Source organism: Protobothrops mucrosquamatus, unplaced genomic scaffold (assembly GCF_001527695.2).
Source record: "Protobothrops mucrosquamatus isolate PMUCROS unplaced genomic scaffold, P.Mucros_1.0 scaffold3653, whole genome shotgun sequence".
NCBI lineage: Eukaryota > Metazoa > Chordata > Lepidosauria > Squamata > Viperidae > Protobothrops > Protobothrops mucrosquamatus.
In genome coordinates this window covers 62,973-84,381 of record NW_015389614.1, presented here as the reverse complement: position 1 = coordinate 84,381, position 21,409 = coordinate 62,973, and the positions used below count along the sequence as shown (strand labels likewise).

Below are 21,409 nucleotides of genomic sequence, written 5' to 3'. Positions count from 1 at the left end.
GTTTATTTTGGCTGTCTTGTGCTCTTCCTCCTAAATGTGCTAGAGTTAGGAATTGACAATTACCTCTGAAAATTAATTGCTGTAATCACAAGAAGAATATTGCGCTAACTGAATTATCTCCATGGCAGGCACAAGCTTTTTTGACATGAGATTTTAACACTAATGGTGAGCAAAAAAAAGAACAAGAACCCAAAGTGGTAATACAATCAAATTGTGTAACACACTAACAGATAAGTGCAGAATTAGTTCCTATTCCATATCTGAAAGATCCAATTTAGTATGAGCCTGACATTCAAAATGTGGTTTCTGTCATTACTAATAAAAACATGAAAGAACAAAAGGCTTAAAATGTAGCCTGCGGGATGGCAAAACTAAATAGCAGTTTGTTTTATTGAAAACAGTGAATAAAGAGCAGTGATGGGGAGTCTGTGGTTTTTCAGATGTTGAACACAACTACTAGCAGCCTATGCTAGCATGGCAAATGCTGAAGAGTGTTAGAAGTTGCAATTCAGCAGAATTTGCAAACCCACATGGTCTGTCTTTAAAAGGCACTGCTAGAAAACAAGAAAGGTGTACATCTTACAGGCTACATCAACCAAGAGTGCATGGTTTTTGCACAGAACTGTATCAGGGAATGCTGCATTGTTAACAATGAAGATCTAAATTTCTTCTTTGGACATTTGCCATTTAAATAAACCCACCAAATATGGCTCAGTTCATTAGACAGATAGATATGCACACTTTTAATTACCAAGCATACTATAGGCACAAATAAAAAGACTGTATAAAGTTTTCAAGTACCAGGGCAGGCACACATGGTTGAAATTTTGGACTCAGAAGCTAAATGCAGCCCACCAGCTCTTTAACCTGCCTACCAAGCAACCTAGATACACACATTTGAATATTTTTTCTTTGGCTTACATGACTGCTGGGCTGTACTCAGTTGGAATAGAGCATGTTAGTAGACCTACTTACTTTAGGTCAAAGCCATTGTCTATTTTTGATTCAAGCATCCTCAGCCATGTTGCATTCAACAGCTGGTCAGGAAACAGGAATAGGAATACTTTATTGAGTGGACCAGGAAATATTCACATGGAGCCTACATTATAAGTAAGTAAGCAAGCCATTTAAAAGTATTTTAAGTAAAGATTCATTTGAATGGATTTTTAAAAGTACAATTTAAAACTCTGTTTAAAGTGGCCCAATGTCTAGAACATAAATAAGATCTTGTCCATACCCATGCATATTTATTGAAAAGTAAACTCCATGTTGCACAATACAAGCTTTCTAAATCAGTATACACAAAGCTGAAGCTTTCTTCTTTCAGTAAGAAATCTAACTTCACATCTCTCTCTGTGCATGTATATATATACGCACATGGAGAAATTTGATTCTTGCTCCATTTTGCAATTGCAAAATGTGGACTGATTCCATGACAAAAAGTCTTTATAGGTTTTTAAGTTGCACAAAGGCCTCTTTTACTTGCAAACTAAAATATTGTATTTATTCTAGTGCATAATTTGTACTCATGCTTATAAAGGAGCTGTATGAATTTCAAATCAGGAAGCCAGATCAGATAATTTGATAACTTAAATTAGCCTTGCATTAAGTAATTCTGAAAATGTGCTGTATTTAAAAAACACCTTTCTACTCCAGTACCTGGGCTAGAATAGTTTCTTAAATGAAACAAATGCCCTCCATTTTATGTGGTAAGGAATTGGCCTACCCTATCAGATATTGCAGTTCATCAATTCCCAGTACAGGCAGTTTCAGAACAAATCAAAATAATTATTCCCCTGACATGCCTAAAATATATGCCCCAAAAGAACATTTGTTGTATCCACTGGTATAGAACAAATAATACCAATGGATTTAATCAATTTCCTGTAATCCCAAATTCCTGCAGAGAGCAGAGGGACATTCAAAACAGAACTAGCAGCACACAGAAGAAGAAAAAAACTAAGCTAAAATCCCATTGCAAAGGCAGAGAATTTAACCCAATGAAAGCAAAGGACGAGCTGTTTCTGTCTGTCAATTTATTGGTTCCTGCCAGTTTCCAATAATCTTCCCTGCTTTGACCCTGTAAGCCACGCAGCAAAGGCACAGAATGCTGGACAATGTCTGGGACCTGCAGAGAGAGGGAGGGAGCCAAAGGACAGCTGGCAGAAGGTGGTCCCAACCAAACATGCATCAGATGGAAAACAATTACCCACAGGTTCACTAAACATGGGAGTCACCTCAGGCCAGGCAGCTCTGTTTCATGCAATCTAAAGCAACTGGTTATATACTGGAAGTTGGAAGTCGATTTACTCATTTTTCCCAAGGATGATCTTTGGCTGTTTTTCTCAGAGGGTGCCGAGTGTCAAAGGTTCTGGTGAGGGGGTTGGCAGTAACATTCAAGACACTCAGAATCAGAAGATTTAGTTGTCAGATTTAGTTGTAATCTTAGGAATCCCAACTAGGAGCTAAGACATTTATTTGATATAGAAACTTCGAAAGAGTAGCTATGGGGAGATATCTTCCCCTTATTTTGCAAGAAGCCGCAGAGCAGGGGGAGATAGCAAAAGTGCCTCCTATGAAAGCGCTTAGCACCACCTACTGTCCAAATCTGCTAGAGGCCCCAAACAGACTGAAGGAAGGCAGTAAGTCCTTCTGCCTTGAAACATTCCTATTGCAGCCATTGTTGGAAGCTGATTACAAAATGATGGGAATCGGGGAGCATAATCCCATAATTACTGCTGCCTTGTCCAATGGAAGAAATGCCACCAGCTGTCTCAGAAGGCACAGTCCTAGTGACAGTGACAGCAGTCGGGTGGCAAAGAGACTCTGCAAGATCCTGGAAGGGATTCAGTCTTTGGTTCGTTGCTAGTACTTCTGAGAGTGCCCCAGTAGTAAACCAGGAGGCATAAAGGAAGCCCCCAGATTGGCCACAGATGGTTTCCAGGTTGAGTGATTCTGGTGATGCTCAGGATAGGCAGCAGTTGGATGGTTTTGTGCTTCGAGCCTAGGACACAAAGATACAGGTGGAAGAGAATAGTAGAGAGGGATAAACATTCTTCCCCCCTCCCTTCTTCACATTTACTACAGTAATGAAGGAAAAAAAATTCTATAGCACATGTATACCTCTCACATCTTCCTAGGCCATGGGTAGGCAACCTCAGCTCTTTTATGACTCGTGGACTTCAACTCCCAGAATTCCTGAGCCAGCCACGCTGAGGGAAAAGGGAGAGGTTTCCAAGCTGAGCCATGGTGGCTCAGGAATTCTGGGAGTTGAAGTCCACGAGTCATAAAAGAGCCAAGGTTGTCTACCCCTGGCCTAGGCTATCACTAGTCAATCTGCAAAGCCTGCGGCCGTCCCATTCATTAATGGCTGCCACCCATTTCAATATATTTTTTTTAATATTGTGAGTGTGTATTGTAGATCAGACCCTGTTGAAGTCTTGTTGGAGCAAGCTCATTAAAAACCCCTCTCATAAGTTTGTATCTGTAAAGACTCTACCAGAATAGAATAGCACAGGTTCAGTGGAGATACTTCTATAGCTTATTTGAGGCATCCTATTGATAATGAATTTTTTAAAGATGCTTTCACTTTCCTTATGCATCAAAAGGTCATACGATTTCCAAATATTTATGCAATCTGCTTTTTTTGCAGCTGTTTGGGAATATATCTTTAAATTTTAAACAGTTAGTCCTATTTAATCAGTTTTTATAGCTCAAAAGTAAACAACAAAGTTCTGGTATTTGGGACTTTAGTACCTGCTTCTTGTGTTCACCTGAAGCTTGTGGGGGGGAAGTAGTTTATTGCACAGACTAGTAAGGACAATTACTAATTAATCACTACTGAATCTGCCAAGGAAAAGCATTTAACAAGAACTAGTAGAATTTCCAGTCTCCAAGGTTCTGTCCAGAAAGAGCTACAGATAGTCCTGGACTTACGGCTGTAATGGAGCCTGGAATTTGTCATAAGCCATGATAGTCATAAGTTGAGGCACCCACATGACTGACTTGATTTTATAACCATTTGTGCAGCGTTTGTTAAGCAAACTCTGTAATTGTTAAGTGAATGTATTCTTAAGGGTGGGGTTTTTTTTTTTGCTAGAAACCAGCTGAAATGGCCGGTTTCTGCCAAAAAATGTCATACATCTTGTCAGGTGACTGTGGAAAACTGCAACTGGCTTTTCATGTGAATACTGGGTATGTGTCTGTATATTGCTATTGGAAATCTGGAAACCAGATATACTGTAAGTACCTTTGGGGGGGGAACCCATTGTAACTTTGATTGGTTGCTAAGTGATCAGTTGTTAAGCAAGGACTACTTGTGCAGGGTGGCCGAAAGACCAGCTGTCCCAGTTTGAATTCCAATAACTGGATTAGAACTTCCCTTGCTGGGATATAACACAATACAATATTTGCAAAATGAATGAGGTCAAGCTACGAAAACACTGAATTGTCAAAAGTTGCTCATCTCCTTTACTTGTTGCCGTAGCTGCTGCTGCTGCTGATATTCTTCCTCACTAGCCGAAAGCGCTCGAGCCAATGCCAGATCCTCCTCCTCTTGGGCGCTGTTAGAAACAGGATCAAAATGAATTGGGACAGCCTGTATAATTAATCCTTTCCCCTTCCTGAAATACTCATCCCACTATTGGTAGATTGGGACACACCAGGTGATCTTTAAATGGAGAATCTGTTTCTGTCTTTGTTCAGAAGGCCTGAGTAGCACAGAGTGCTTTGAATGCTCACCTTCAACCCCATGGTTGAAGAAACACAGAGAACTGGGCTTGATGTCACTAGATCTGCACTGGATCAGAGACAATTTACTGCTGCACAATTGGAGCACAGCTGTCTTAGAAGTTTCCCCTCTGTCTTACCCCAGTGTAACTTCTCAGTGAGGAGCCTGGCATGGCAGTACAATAAAGAGAGAATATTTGTAGCTCAGGGCTGAAATGAGGAGGTCTGTGGTGCTCTTTGAGCTTGGTTGTTTTCTTGCAGATTTTTCATTACCCCAAACTATGTAACATTATCAGTGCTATTCAGACTAGTACAGACTAGCACTGATCATGTTAACTAGTCTGGGTAATGAAACACCTGCAATAAAACAACCAAGCTCAGAGAGCACCCCTCACGATGATATAACTCTGTTGATTTCTGCTGGCTATCAGTACCTGCTGCGCTCTGGTTGGATGGCTGCCGTTTCCGCCAGAGACATCTCCAAGGCTCGCTGTAACGCTTCCTCTTCACTCTGAAATGAAGCACAAATGCAGAATCGGCCTATCTGAGGGAAATGAAAAACACCTCAGCACTTTTACAAGGCCGGGCACATTTCAAGGATCTGGGACCTGAGTGGTGCCATTGTTCTATTTTGCTTTCATGTATACAGTGGATTTTGTAGGCATGATGAGAATAAAACAGATCAAAATATCAGACAATATTTTCAAAATACCAGATTGAGGAGTTCCTACAGTATCCATACCAGCGATTGCTGCTAGACTCTGAGAGACATGACAAAAAATAATGCTGGATTTTTCTACTCTCCACTTACTCCCAACTCTCTAGCCCTATTTCCCCATTCCTTGAAACAATAGTGGTAAACAGCTGCAATAGGTTTGAAGAGCCAGCTTAGTGTAGTGCTTAAGACAAGGTGTTGGAAAAAGAGTCTCCTACATGAGGCACTTCTTTCCTGCATTTCATTCAGGAAATATCCATCCCACATCACTCCTTCCTCCCATTTTTACCACCAACTCTGTGAGGTAGGCTAGGATGAGAGAGAGTAACTGTCCCAAAGTCACCAATTAAACTTTCACGGCTGAGGGGAGCCTTCAACCTGAGCTGGGATATTGGTTAATTAATGGGATGGCTGAAGGAAGATCTGGAAAGAAGCAAAGACCATATTAGTTGGTTTCTCATGTGAACCGATGGTGGCCTACTTTTTTTTTCTAGGTCTCCACTGTGCCTTTAATTATTTAGATCACATTACTTAAATGCGATAATGTTTATTTAAGATGTGATAACAATTACCCTCTTTTGCAGCCATTCAATAGATGAGGGGAATATATCAACAGGTAACACATAACCTATATATTACATACAGAATATTGGCTAGACTTACCAAACCGTTCTGCAGAGCAGCAACAGGAACAGTCGGGCTTTGTGGCTGAGATGCTCTTACCGTTTCACTTGATCTGTATTATGCAAGAGAAAAAAGTCAGTTGCCAAATGCATAAAGTTGGCAAGTCCTAAAATTACTAACACAAATATTCTCAGGAGGTTCTTGGCCCCTAGAGGAGAAATGTGAATTGCTGAACTGGGATCCAGTTTTATAACATCTTTAGCACCAGCCAGGTTATCAGACTGAAATTACGGTTAAACGAATAACATCATTCTGACGGGCAGAAAACACTTCCAATGTTACTAGGTGATTTTTCTTCAGAGACTAATATACCCAAGCAAAGAAATTCAGGTTTTTTTTTTAACCCCTTTCCTTTGTGATCTACAGGCATCACTTATTCACACAGTCATGCACCTAACATACCTTCCCCAGCTCAAAGTCTATTTGGCCAGACCAGTGTTGAGTTCCAGAAGAATTGAATTGGGATGCTCACACAGAATGCTCACTCGGTCTGGTATCTCCCAAGAATTATAGTTCCCATCCATTTATACCTTCCAACAAAGCCTGGCCAATCCTAATTTTTCCTCACACTTCCTAATACTTTTTCACCGAAATGCTATTGCGTAATCCAGCTGACACTGAGAATTACAACTTGTGTCTTTTTCAAACTCTTCTTTCTGGTATTTTCCCACATGTTACATAAGCTAAAATCTACCAGTACAGACTGATAGATAGGCAATATATGCTACTGACAGCATACCAACATCAACATTCTGATACATGGTTATCATGGTTCTGACAGAAAATCTACAATGAACCTGGCTGCAACCATCTTGCTCATTCTAGGTTGCCAGTTATACTTGGTTAACATATGTTAATAGTAGTACAAGAATAAATTGCAAACTGTCCTACATATGTTCTAAAATATCTGGAAGATAGCGTGCTGTCTGCTCATCCCATAGACAGAGAAGTGTCAGGTATCATAAGTCATTAACAGCACTCATGGAAAGCTGTTACTACACACTGAAAAAGACAAGGAAGAATCCAGATTCACGTTGTGACTATACCTGCTGGAGGTTGGTTGGCTGACATGAGATCTCATGGCTGCGCTGCTAGATGTAGTGCTTACAGGTTCTTTGGCAGATTTTTGAGCCCTGGCTACAGCAGCATTCCTGGAACCAGAAACACTTGTTATCAGCATCAGCCTATCATTGCCTTACATGATCCCTTTGCCTTTCCCTGAAAATCCACTTTATGATTCTTTTTGACAGCCATGTTAAGTCCCACTCTTGTGTGATTAACTTGACTTTCAAGCTAAACTCAAACTGTAGGGATAATTAGCCCAGGAAAGAATTTTACTGAGATTTTAGGTAGATGTGAGGCTTTTGTCTTGCAATCTCAGTTTAATGTCTGTGGAGATACTCTGTTTTCCAGATCATAGCTGTCCCAAAGATGCTTTTTCATGAGACAACTGGCTCAATCCTTCCATTCCCCACCATCCAGTCAGAGCTGAAGAAGCTTCTTGGATGAGAAGCGAAACGGATTAAAAAAACAAAAAAACAAGGAAGCCCCGTTGCCTCATGAAAAAGTATCTTTGAGACAATCTCAGATTACTTTTTTTAGAAATGCCAGAAAATGGTGGAAAGTAACACAGATGGGTTGGTACCACCATTATACAATTATAACTTGTACAGTTCTCAGTCTTGCCTTTACCCTGCTTTGGAGAGTGAACGGCCAGCCCCACTGCAGTCATGGTCTAGGGGGTGCCGGTGTTTGAGGCAGAAGTTGCCATGACATTGGTCACAGAGCACCTTCATCATTTCCCGTTGTTTGCAGCCAGGACGCTGACACTTGTTGGTGAAGATCTAGGAAAATGGATACAGCTGAGCTTAATCAGAGTTGAGTGCAGAGTTAAATTGCAAGTAGAGAATCAACAATGTCTGCCTATTTTATTATTTATGAAGCCCCCAACCTCTAAACCAGGGGTAGTCAACCTTGGCTCTTTTATGACTCGTGGACTTCAATTCCCAGAATTCCTGGCTCAGGAATTCTGGGAGTTGAAGTCCACGAGTCATAAAAGAGCCAAGGTTGACTACCTCTGCTCTAAACAATGAAGAAATAACCCCTGAATTAAGATTTCTCCAAACCGTATAGTTTGATCTGGATCTTAAGCAGGCATATCCCTCTTTTCTTTCTTTGCTACTGCAGGCTTTCAAATGCCTTCCAGTGAAACTGGAGTCTCTGTAAACAGCCTAACCCAGTGGTGGCGAACCTATGGCACGTGTGCCAGAGGCGGCACTCAAGCCCTCTCTGTGGGCACGTGTGCCATGCCCCGGAGATGATGAGGGACTGGCCCCCGCCACCCTGGCCCCACCCACCCAGTCTGCCATGACCACTGAGGCCACGCCCACCCGGCACCCGTTGATAAATAACTGGGTTTTGGGTTGCAGTTTGGGCACTGGGTCTCTAAAAGGTTCGCCATCACTGCTTTAGAGAATTTGGTTGATCTTGCATTATCTACATTAATGGAACTCACACATTCGGATGGGAGTTTTGTACAGGCAAAATTTAACTTCTGGACTACTATCTAGCTTGAGAGAAGCATATCAACGCCTCCAGGAATATGGTTACCAAACTGTGCTGATTCAACATTAGGATATTCCTACTGGCCTGTGAGTCAGTTACTGATATATATTAAATTCTGATAGCTCGCTACCAGATACAACAGGAAGTGCTTTAGCCTCTCACCTTTCTCTTACGCTGCGCTGGGTCTGATTTGCAGTCTTGATCAATGTGGGCTCCCACCACAATATCAGGCATTTCTCCTCGCTTCACAGGGATAGGTGTGCTGCATAGTGGACAAACAGGAACCTGTACATCCTAGGAAGAGGATAGAGATTGGGTGATATGTAAGCACTTCCTTTGATTCATGCATCATACAGCAGACAATGGTGGCTTGTGGGTATTTCAGAGTACCACTCCCATGACCTTCAAGTTTGCATAGCTCTTTGTTTGATTAGGAAAGCTGTAATAATAAAAATGTTATCTGGTCACATTCAGAAACAAAGCAGATGTATTTATTTTATTCCATATATAGCTTGAATTATACTAGATTTTGAGTGATGACCAGCAAAATAATCAACATCACACTATAATAAGTCAGCATCTACTTCCTCTCAACCACAATTCTGCAGCATATAACCACCATCTAGCTATGCCTGTTCGTAGTTCTAGCCAACTATTCCTTCCAAACAGGATAATCTTTGTTTCCTTCTCTGTTTTTAAGTTCATCTTTTCTATGATATTTAGCATGTAGTAGCTATTGGACAAACTCAGTTTTCAAAAGATTTGTCTGTCTTTCAGTTTTTAGCATTTATCTGGTACTGTATGTCTACAAACTTAGGATTCCTCAAATAACTCTTATTTCTAGTCGGTCTGGTTTGCCTGCAATGATGTTAGGACTCCCATTCTTGTTTGTTATTAAAGGGAATGAAATTGCATTAACATTTTTCTATAAAAATTTAACCCAATAGAGCAATTCTTGGAAAATTGACCAACAATGCATTCCGGTTATAAGACAATTGTTAACAAACCATTTTTGCATGATCGTGTTTTATAAAACAATTTCTAGAGAGATACAAGGATTAAAAGATCCATGGCATTTTTCAGATTGCCAAACGTAATCTGAAATGTACCACAATATAAAGAACTGACACACAGATGAAAAGGTCTTGCAACAGTGGCCGGTTATTTTCTTATTTTAAGTTTCCTTATGTGGACAGCCCATTTCACAAAATTGATGGTTTAGAATCATGGAGCTGAAAGAGCAATTTTAGGTATTTTAGCTCATTTTAGTATCATTGTTCAGTACAGGAATTGAAATTAAAGCATCCTCTGCAAATGACTACCTAGCTCAGTGGTTCTCAACCTGTGGGTCGGGACCCCATTTGGGGTCGATCAACCATTTCACGGGGGTCGCCAAGCAAGGCTGTCCGCCATTTTTTTCCCCTTTTCCAGCGGGTGCCTTACCTCCATTGGGCTGGGCCAGCTGGTGGTCGGCCTGCTCCGTCTCTGCCGCTTGCCAGCTACGCCTCGGCCGGCGCAGGGGGCGGAACCACGCATGTGCGGCGCTCCCGGGCAGGGAAAGTCCTCGACTTACGACCGGTTTAGTCCTTGACTTACGACCGGTTGGGGTCGCGGCATTAAAAAGGTTGAGAACCACTGACCTAGCTTCTGTTTTCTTCCAGCAAAAGGAACTTACCACTTCTTTTCAACTGTTCTTATAGGTTTCCTTCCCCCCTCGATTCAATTATAATCTGCTTTAATATTACTTATTATTTTGTATCTTAGAATCTGGTATCATAAAAGACAGGACAACTTTCTGTAGGACATAGCATTCCTTCTCTGCATTATTCTTAAAATGTGGTGTCTAGAATTGGATAACATATTTGCTGGTTATGTCTGATTAATGCAGAATTTTGTAGAATTTTTTATTTCCTTGTTTCTGAAACTATATTACTGCTTACCCAGTCTAAAATTTTATTTCGCTTTTTAGCCTTCACACTAGAACGTTGGTTTATTCACTTTGTAGTCACCTATTATTCCAAGACCTTTTTCATAAGGACTATGGTTAACCAAGGTACCCACCCTACAGCTGTGCATTTGACTTCTATAAGCATCCCGTCTCATCTCTTCATTCAAATAATTGATTCAAAACATTCAGAATACATGATTCGACTTTGCAACACTGCGTTCAATATTCTCACAGTGAGGAAATGTTCGCGAGCATACTTTTTTGTCAGGCCATCCAATTTATATTTAACTAGTTTGTTAATCATAATGTGATGGGATGCTTTGCTAAAATTAAGATACATTATCTATTTGGTACCGTCACATTCTATGACTATAATGAAATTACAAGTCAAAAAATCAGTTAAGCTGGCTAAATAGCACGGCCTTCTTTATGCTGTTTCATCTGAGGTTGCAGAAAGAACAGCTTTCTGCTCTTTTGTGCCCTGTACAGGACAGAATCAATGTATTCTATGAAATTAGGAATAATTTGGTCCCCTCCAGTTTTACTTACCTTCTTGTATGCTGAAGTGCAGCTATGATGGGCATAGGCAATATGGTCAGTGCAGAATAGCTGTTCACATGCATCACATTTCAAGGGGAGGAAGTCTGAGGGCAAGAAACAGCAAGCCATGAAAAGCTGTACAGTGTACCTCAATGCTCATCATTAATTGGTTCTGGGAGGTGCGATGCGTACCAAAAACTATGAGTACCAAACATTTTTTTCCCCATAATGATAATATAATGAGTCACAAGGCAGCTGACACTGAGAAGTTCTAGCTTGTGCACTGAGTATCAAACAAATGATGAGTGCCAGTTCTAGCTTGTGCATTGAGTATCAAACAAATGATGAGTGTTAGGACAAAATTTTCATGTCAAAATTAGTCAAGTACCAAATCTGATGAGTTTCAAAGCAGTTGAGTACCAAGGTACCACTGTAAAAGTTTTCCAATGACATTCTAGGCATTTTACTGAATGCCATGGTAGTAGTATTGTCAGACTTTATTTTAAAAGGTACATGCCTTTTAAGCAGATGAAAAAATGTGAATGCAAATAAGATACCATGGCAACTAATTCTGCAAATAGATTAAGATGCAATGTCTTGGGTAAAAATATCAGAAAAACTGGAAAAAAAACCCACTCTCAAGATTTTGCTTCCTAACTTTCTCATCTAAAAAATAATCTCATCAAATACTCCAAACTATCTTTCTGCTATCTACAACTGTTGAGCTGTAACATAAGCAAAAACTAATGATTTATTCACATTTGTTCATACTGCCATGTCTTAACACAGAACTGGATTAAACAGAATAGAATGGCAAGTAACCTGGTTTGTTGGGAAACATAGACACATCATGTAACAATCCCTAAACCTACAGTAAAAAAAATTGTGACAGTCAAGTATAATCCCCTTGAAATATCTCGGGAAGCAATATTTTTTGAATTGTATAAATTGAGAGGAAATTTTCCTTCAGATATGAAGGGTGGGGGAAGAGTCCTCCACATTTACAATTTTCAATTACATTATGAACTTATTTCCTAGTAAATAACCCAGGATTTCACTCCAAGGAGTTTATATCTCATATCAAGCAGAATCCTAAAGATCCAGATCTTTGTACACAACCTCTTACCAGCAGTTTACTGAATGTTCTAACATTCTATGTTAGAGTTAGGCATAAGATGTATGCCAGCACTCTGTATGGAATCTCTCCAATTTGAAGAATGCAACAATTTCTAAACTCTAATTAATGTCTATGTTACATTCTTAATGTGGAGTGCTCTTCTAAGATGGCCAGCCTTATTTCATTGTTGGGAATGAAATGTATCTAATTAAAGCAGAAAACAAAAGCTGCTGGTCTGATTTCTTCTGGGAATAAAGCTTTTATCTTCACATTAAACATCAAAGCAGCTGGGGACTCAAAGCTTTTAGCTAAGGAATTGCCAAGAGTGCATCTCCATAGAGAAGGCCCTGCTTATCTCTTTGTTTAGGAAATAATTTTAAGTGCCATCACTCGGACATCATTAATGTGGCAGCTGTTGTAATATATACCCCCACGCAAAGCCATTAGAAAACATATAACTGAAGCTATAAAGTACTTATAGCAATTGTATTGACATGATTTTCAACCTGCAACGTATTATCAAAACAATGAGTTCAGCAGGCCATCCACTCCCCAAAAAAGCCCATTCCCAATCCTCTCTTAAGATCAGAATAGAGCTGGAAGGGACCTTGGAGGTCTTCTAGGTCAGGGCTTTTCAACCTTTTCGCCCATTGTACCATTTTTAGGATATGGCAACATCTGAGTACCACCAGTCGCCTAGCAAGGTGTCAAAAACTTGATGACCAAAAAAAAAAAAAAAGGAAAAAAGTGATAAAGTACAGGTAGTCCTCGACTTACAACAGTTCGCTTAGTGACTGTTCGAAGTTACAGTGGCACTGAAAAAAGTGCCCCCCAAGCCACAGCTGAACAAGACACCTGCCTGCCTGCCCGGCGGCGCTCTTCCTCCTGTCCGAGGTTTTCATTGTTGTGAGCATTTCTGTTGAGGATTGGCAGCAGGGGTGAGGGGTGTTTGGTTTTTATTCCCCCCGTCTGCTGGGTGGTTGCAGTAGGTTTGGTCACTTCACATGACCCTGGGGCACTGTGACCGTCATAAATATGAATCAGTTGCCAAGCATCTGAATGTAAATCACAAGACCGTGGAGATGCTGCAACATTCCAGCTGATCAACGCTTCTTCTGGGCTCAGCAGAAGTGCCAGGATCAGCACCACGCTCCAGCTGGAGCCTGGCGCTGATCCTGGCGCTTCCACTGAGCCCTGACAGCCCCGAAGAAGCGCCAAACAGCTGGAAAGCGGCACTGATCCTGGCGCTTCCGCTGAGCCCTGCAGCTCCAGCCATCTCTCGCTCAGGCTTGTGCGGTGCTGCCACCGGTTCAGCTCATTTCTCTCCCCCGCTACCATTTTTTCTTTTTAATTTCATGTTACTTCTCTCCTTGATTAGTTACCAACCATTATTTCTTGCCTTGCCTTCTGGTAGTTTGGAAAATAAGTTGACACCCTCTTCTTTGTGGCAATCCCTCAAACACTGGAACACTGCTATGATGTCACCCCTAGTCCTTCTTCTGCATCTCAGAAAGTATACCGCAAAGATACCACTTCTCATACAGTTGTTAAAAAATAAAATGCAACCCATGCAAATTCCCCTGGTTGCCAGAGTTCTAGAAAAGCCAGTTCCACGATGCACGCTACAATCTCGATTGTAAGCTACGCTGTTCCCAGCGCTGGGGAAAGAGTGGAAGATCCCCTGCTTGCCAGTTTCCCCGTCCTATCACGCATGGCTGGAAAAAGTCCCGATTCTCCCCTCGACCCACTGCCTCCCTTTCTGCCCTTCCCAAACTCCAGCCAAGAGAACGAGCTGGGGTGGGCGGGGAGGCACCTTTCCCCCTACAGCTGAAGGCAAAATCCTCACCCAGGCGCTTGCAGGAGGGCTCCGTGCAGTGGGCTCCTAAATCTGGGAACTCCATGAAGCTGTCAACGGGGTCGATCCCGGGAGTGGCGGGGGAGGAAGGACGGTACCTGGTGGGAAGAAGAGACTTACAACCCAGGGGCTCCGACAGCGGGGGAAATGCACGGCAAGGACGGAGAGCTATTATGACCCAGCGGGGCTCGGGTGAGATGCAAAAGATGCAGCCGAGAAACAGCGAGAGGGGAGAGAGCTGCAACACCCAGAAGAGGCAGGGGAAGAAGGAGGAATCTGGACAAGCGGCAGAGGGAAACGAAATCAGGGGGAAAAACAAAGCCACCGTAGCCAATCATCCTCACCCAGCTCGCTGTGTAAAACAAGGAAACCTTTGCGCCTTTTGCCCCACCCACTTCCGTCCCTAGCTGCGATGGCGTCATGGCATCAAGGACCTCTCCGTGTCAAGAAACCTGATCCCTACCCGGTGAAATTTGGGATACCGTATTCCGGCGGCATGCCGGGAAATGTAGTACGGATGTGAGAGGAGAGGGCTCAGCCACCCAAACAAGTCTTCCCTTGGCCTCCAGGGCGCGCTTAGCAGAAACTGATGCAAGGCGCGCGCGGTGTACGATGGTAGTTGTAGTCAGGAGCGGAACAGTTCCCGTCTTCTCTTTTACGCGAGGAATTATTGACCAAGAATTCCGTCCGAGGTTGGAATTGCCTTTAGGCAAAGAGGCCGAACGCTAGGAACAGCCATTGGAGACATTCTAGTCCCGCCTTAGCCGGAAGTGTCTCTATGGTAACAGTAGGCGGATCGGGTTGGGCCGGAGGGGTTAAGCCAGCGCCTGCCCCGGAGCCGGTAAGTATGTGGGCCCTGTAGCCGCAGCCCTGGGTAATGGATCGCCTCTCCTTCTTCCGCGGGATATTGAATTCCCGGAGCGCCTTTGGCCTGGACTGGGCTGAAGCGCCCGGCTTTTAATTTCCAGTGGAATTGAGATAATCTGAAACAGCTAGTCTGAACTCCCTTGGATGAAGCTCCCTTTTCGGCAGATTTTATTGTTATTTATTTATTAAAAACATTTAAGAACCCCTCATTTCAACCCCGAGTTACAAATATTCTTTATTGGCACATCTGTATGGATTTATATAGAAGCTGGGCTTATTTTCCTATAGATCGGTCTTTGGTTTCTTCCCAAGTGTTCCTTCCTTCGTGTCTTGAGGTTGTTACGGTTCTGCATTTTAGGGTTACCGCATGGTAATTTGAGAGAGATTCGTGTAAAAGAAATAGCTGTCCAAATTTAAATTGAGCAGGCCTTTGCAACGCTCAGGATGGGTGAATCAGGGAGACCTTCAGATCGTCGGCTATTTGCCCTCAAAAGTGTCAAAAATAAATCTCCCCTCCCCCCACTTTTGGATAATTATTTTGCCATCCTTTGCATCAGCGATATGTGATTACAAAAGATGAGTCCTTGTGTTGCAAGGCACGTGGGTAGGCAAGCTAGTTCATACAATAGGTGTGAGAAAGATATAGTTGGAATGATTGTACAAGCAAGCATTGTATCCATGAGACTTTTTAATTCTATCATTTCAATAGGTGATATTAAATTTTATAGGCATATTCCTATCCGCGGGAAGAATCTTCTTGTAATTATTTCAAGTCTTGGTCATTTGTCATAATAGACATGACTACTGATGTTCGTTTTTTACTCATGGGGAAATAAAGCTGCCGAAATGAATGACTTGCCTAAGTACTTCCATAAGTCCAGGCTCAACTTTCTGTCCATATTTTCTTGGTCATGACTTTGTTCTTAATAATCTTTTTGTCATTGATGCAGACATTACTTTTATTTGTTAATAGATGCAATGTTTCATTTGGAGGCATAACTCAAAAAGGAAGGTGCCTAATATATTCAGAATTACAAATGTTAATGCAATTCTACCTTATGTTGACAGAAACATAGTATCAAAATCACATGGAGTATTATTCCCCTCTGCTTTTTAGTAATCCGGTTGGGTTTGGCATAATTAGTCCAGTTATGGACATCATATTTAAAGAATATTGTCAAAATAGAGAATGTTTATAGGAAGATGACCAGGATGGTTAGGATCTGGAAACTAAGCCTTATGAAAGGAGCAGAATCAGCTTACACTGGAATAAAAGCATCCTCATATTACCTCCCATATTCTGAGAGATGCTTCAGATCTGGAGCAAGTGAATGGTGAGTACAAAATTAACGAGGATTTGGCAAAACCCATTTTCTCTGACTGTCATTAATAGAAGTCTCCACTTAATCAAAAGTCTCCGTAATCAAAGTGGATTCAATACGTAATATTTTCAGGAGGAAAATAAGGAAAATAAGAAATGAGAAAATAAGAACACTGGTTTGATTAGGTCTCAAGTTCAAATTTTATTTCTTATGTGTTTATTATCTGAGGAGTCTCTAAACAGGATATTAAGGTAACACTGCTTTTCTGGTTCAATTCTGTGCAGTTGGTCTTTAGTGGCATATTCCTGAGCTTAGAAATTTCAATTAAAGGGAAATGCAATGTGTTTGTGAATTGATTTATAGTATTAAGATGTTTCCTACCATATGCAACTGCTTCCAAGGCAGCACATTAAGATAATAGCTAAAAGCAATAGATGGCAGATGGCCTCTCTGAGGAAAAGATTTCATACTTGGGAGTGTCTACTGAAAAGATATGCTCCCAAGTATTCACTTATTACATCTCCAGCAGTTACAGTAAATGTTGTTACTGCTTAAGACCACCAGTGTAGCTCATGTTATTAAATAGGTAGCATCCAGGCAGAAGGTTTACAGGAAAAAAAAAGATGAGAGTCTTGGTGTTTACAGATGCCCTTCATTTTACTAGAAAAAAATTCACTCATCTGTTAATTCATAGTGTTAACTCTTTTTAACTTACTCTTGTGATTTATAGATGTCAAGGCAAGTTAGAACATGTTAAATGTTTACAACTTTCTATTTATTTTACAGTAGTACCAGGAAGCAATTTGGTTTTCGCATTATGATTTGTACATTAATGGAAACCATAACAAGAAATCAAAATGTCTGGTTTTTATAGGCCTTAAGAAAGTCAGAAACTGCTACTTTAACCAATATTTCCAAATTAACATTTTCGTCATCTTATTTCATTATCTGCTTCATAGGAATATTCAAACTATAATCTTTAATGTTTTCTCTATTTTCTGTAGTAGAATCTCAGCCTTATCAAGCAATTGAAGATTAATTCTTAATACATTGGCACTGTATTGTCCATAGTGAGATTTTAGAGCTAGTTTGGTGTTGTGGTTACAGTGGTAGGTTAGTGATTTGAGGACTGTAAATTCCAATCCTGCCTTAGGCACAAATTCAGCTGGGTGATCTTGGACCAGTCACTTTCTCTCAGTCCTAGGAAGAAGGTAAGGACAAACACCTTCCGAAAACATTGCTAGGAAAACTGGAAGGACTGTTCCTGGCAGTTGCTAAGAGTCAGAACAGAGTGGAAGGTATATATATATAAAAAGGTGTTACCTTTAATTAATACTAAAAAGCATCCCACTATTTAAAATTAGCAGCAAAATTTATTTCCTGGCAACACCTCTAAAAATTATTGAGTCCACATATTGTCTAAAGCCACAATTTGGCTCACTAGGTTTGGTTTAATTGTATTAAGTACTCAACCATTTTATAACCCATTTAGCAATTGATTGAAGTTGCATTGGCACTGAAAAAAGTGGCCGATGTGTGAGGACTCACACTTATGATTGTCACTGCATTCCCACAGTCATGTGATCAAAATTTGGGCGTTTGGCAACCAGCATATATTTATGATGGTTGCAGTATCCTAGGGTCATGTGATCACCATTTGTGACTTTCTCAGCTGGCTTCAAAAAGCAGAATCATGGAAGCTGGATTTGCTTGAAGACCATGGGACTCACTTAACCACTGCAGTGATTCACTTAACATCCATGGCAAAAAAGATAAAATCAGGCACAACTCACTTAAGAATTGCCTTGCATGGCCATGCAAATTCTGGTCCCAATCATGATCGTAACCCCAAGACTACCTGTAGATCATTTTTAGATCAAGTCAATGCATAGTCAGATATGAGAAGAGAAACAGTACCTGTCAGTGTGTAAATGAATGATGGGAATAGAGAGTATTCAATGTATTTTTATTTTATATTGTTGAAAGAAAAGTCTTCATCGTGGTTCAGTCCAAGCTGGGAATAAACATGGTGACTGCTTTAGAAAGAAGGTTGCAGTTTATTGAAGAGGAGAGCCAGACAGAAAGATGGCTCTGGCAGAAAAGAGGGCCAGCTCATGTAGGGAGTGGTTTTTTATACCCTCTGGAGCCTTTTGTTTGTGGAGTTGTTCCTGTGGCATGAACTTTGACCTGAGTCTGAGTGTGCCCTTTGGTATCTCTGTGTTAATCCTATTATGTCCTGTCTTAGAGTTTGGATGAAGTATGTAGATTTTAGGAGTCTTTGTCTTCCTAAGCTTCTAGCTGGGGGCTTCCAACCTTCCTGGATGGTTTACATCTGCATTTCTATAGAGTTGGATTCTGCTTGGGGGAGGGAGACTTGGGGCTATTAAGAAAACCTGGGCATGCTTTTCTGCCTCTTTAAGATCCTTTGAGGAAATATATTTTTCTGCCCTTTTAATATTTCCTTCTCTGGGGGCTGACTTCCCACAATATTTTTTAAATATCAGAAAAAAATAAGATCTGCTAGTTTTATATGTTTTAAAGAGCTGCCAGTTCTACATTACATAACTAGTTGAATTAAATACGAAGTATCTGAAGTCCAATAAGCATTTCTGAATATGTATTATAATTTCCTTGATGACATTTTCACTGGGTAGTTTTGACTGAGAATAATAAACGACAAATCAGTTTTATTTCCATAATAAATTAGCCCAAATCTACTTTGTGGCAGCATGGTCTCCTAAACCTGAAATTACTGTCAAAAAAAGGAGAACATTTCATATTATATTGTCTTGATTGGGAGAAGGCTACAAAAAGAGGCTGGTTAATTTATTTTCAAAGTTACGATAAAAGGTTCGATATGTAGGGGATAGGGCTGTCCCCTTTAAAAATTGTTTTGTTAGTATTATTAGTGTATCAGTGTTATTTCTAAAGGAATAGGAAGATATTGATAGTATTTCATACTTTAAATGCAAAACTATTTAGTTTTTTTAAATGGATATCTTACCAAATTGGGAATAGATAAAAGATAGGCTGAGGAAATGATATACTTGGTGCAGTAGCTTGGCATTTGAATTCTTACTTAGCACTATGCATATTTATTTGGAGTAACATTTTTGGAATTCATTCTCAATTAAATCCTTGGCAGTACTGCATTTCTATTGTGGTGTTAATTTTGGGATGCAGTTCAGTCCTCAATAAAGTTTGCTTTTGAGATGCTTCTCATTGAACATACTTGTCAGAAACTACCTGATTTACATTAAACCTCAATGTAATACAGAGAATTCTTATGACTGCAGTTGGGAGTAGAAATTTGATCACTAAAGTGAATGTTCACGTGTCTGGACTTGATTTATAGCCATTTTTCCTGTGGTTGTTAGGTGAATCACGCAGTTGTTAATGAAAACCAAGTTCCCCCATTGATTTTGCTTGTCAGAGGCCATCTGGGAAGGTCAAAAATTGTGATCATGTGACTACAGGTGGTTGCAACCATCATAAATGCAAGCTGGTTGCCAAGTTCCCAAATTACAATCATGTAACTGCACGGGTGGTGTGACAGTTGCAACTTTGAACTGTTCTTAAATGGTTATAAGTTGAGGACTACTTTCCTTTTAGCTTTTCCTTTTATGTAAACATGGGTAGACAGGCCAAAATGATAGAAGAATTTATATGCTATTAGCTGTACCCGGCCACGCATTGCTGTGGCTCAGTCTGGTTAAATGGAAAAGAAGTGTGTTGCTTTTACGTCCAACAGATGGCGCTGTTTTTCAAGAAAAGCATGTTTTTACCTGTCACAGGTGTGACATCTATATAATAGTAGGTATATAAAAACACGCGCGTATTCGAATGCAGCGTTGTGTTAAAATTTCAAAGCAATCGGTGAAGAACTTTCGGAGATTTAAGATTTTGAACAAACGAACATTTACATTTTTATTTATATAAGAAGATATAGATATGCTGTCATAGTGATAGAAGGGCCAACATGTGGCATTGTAAAGAATGGGGTTTTGTATGTATCATTTTAGTGAAGGATCTTAACAAAGATAGAAGAACTTGATAAGTAGCGGTATCCTCAGATTTTGTGAATCCCAAATTAAAGCAGCCTGATTTGGATGAATTTGAAAGCAAGAGCAACTAAATTGAAGTAGTTACTCCTCTAAAGAAGACTGAAATTTACAACAAAATTTTGGAAAGGATTTGAATAGGCGGGCCCAGAGGAGTGGTAATGGCAAAAATAAATGCAATTCTCCCTACGTTTTCAACAAAACAGAAAGCTCTCAAAGGAATAGTAATGAAGGAGAACAGAGAGGTGTGATTATGAGTGATAATTGTAGTCCTTGGTCATAAGGTTCAGTCACAATGCTTTATCTATATTACTGTATGTTGTAACAATAAGTCTAAGTCAGCATTCAGTGCTTTTTGTTAGTCTGTCATATGAGCAGGAAGTATTAAAAACAAGTGGTATCTTTGGGATCTAGGAGAATGTATCATTGAGTACACACTTTAAAAGAGTTGTTTGTTCAAGCCTTTTAACATCTGCTTCTGTTTGGCATTAAACAAAAGTCTTGTGTACAAAGTCCACAGCTCTAACTCTTATAACTGCCTTCTGAAATGTTTCAGGAATCATGCTTAGGGACATCTCTGTTTTTGCTACAATTTACACACACACACACACACACACACACACACACACACACACACACACACACACACACACACACAATGGGGGAATGTGATAAAATCCCTCTGGACCTATTTAAGATTGGAATAATTAATATCTTCAGAAGAGTTAATTTCTGAAGAGTTTGTGGGAAGTCAGCCCCCCCCCCCCAGAGAAGGAAATATTAAAAGGGCAGAAAAATATATTTCCTCAAAGGATCTTAAAGAGGCAGAAAAGCATGCCCAGTTTTCTTAGTAGCCCCAAGTCTCCCTCCCCCAAGCAGAAACCAGCTCTGTAGAAATGCAGATGTAAACCATTCAGGAAGGTTGAAACTAGAAGATTAAGAAGACAAAGACACCTAAAATCTACATACCCCACCCAAACTCTAAGACAGGACATAATAAGATTAAC

General features: G+C 40.5%; 1 protein-coding gene across 1 annotated transcript; it reads right to left on the bottom strand.

The window, feature by feature from the left end:
* Positions 1 to 1,047: 1,047 nt before the first annotated feature.
* Positions 1,048 to 14,638, bottom strand: ZFAND2B (zinc finger AN1-type containing 2B). Its single transcript, XM_015827373.1, has 10 exons — positions 14,616 to 14,638; positions 14,144 to 14,250; positions 11,190 to 11,284; positions 8,855 to 8,986; positions 7,820 to 7,971; positions 7,174 to 7,278; positions 6,107 to 6,179; positions 5,163 to 5,239; positions 4,475 to 4,562; positions 1,048 to 3,004 (listed from the first exon to the last, which is right to left on the bottom strand). The coding sequence occupies exons 2-10, from the start codon at positions 14,196 to 14,198 to the stop codon at positions 2,966 to 2,968; spliced, it is 816 nt and encodes a 271-aa protein (XP_015682859.1). The 5' UTR covers positions 14,199 to 14,250; positions 14,616 to 14,638; the 3' UTR covers positions 1,048 to 2,965.
* Positions 14,639 to 21,409: the final 6,771 nt, after the last annotated feature.

What these genes read in the sequence shown, in the direction of transcription:
- ZFAND2B (XM_015827373.1), bottom strand. Translation starts at nt 14,198, where the DNA reads ATGGAGTTCCCAGATTTAGGAGCCCACTGCACGGAGCCCTCCTGCAAG. An exon ending in CGTTCACTCTCCAAAGCAGG is followed by an intron (nt 7,279 to 7,819) that starts GTAAAGGCAAGA and finishes TTCTGGTTCCAG; the next exon opens with GAATGCTGCTGTAGCCAGGG. An exon ending in AGCAGCAGCTACGGCAACAA is followed by an intron (nt 3,005 to 4,474) that starts GTAAAGGAGATG and finishes TTTGTGTCCTAG; the next exon opens with GCTCGAAGCACAAAACCATC.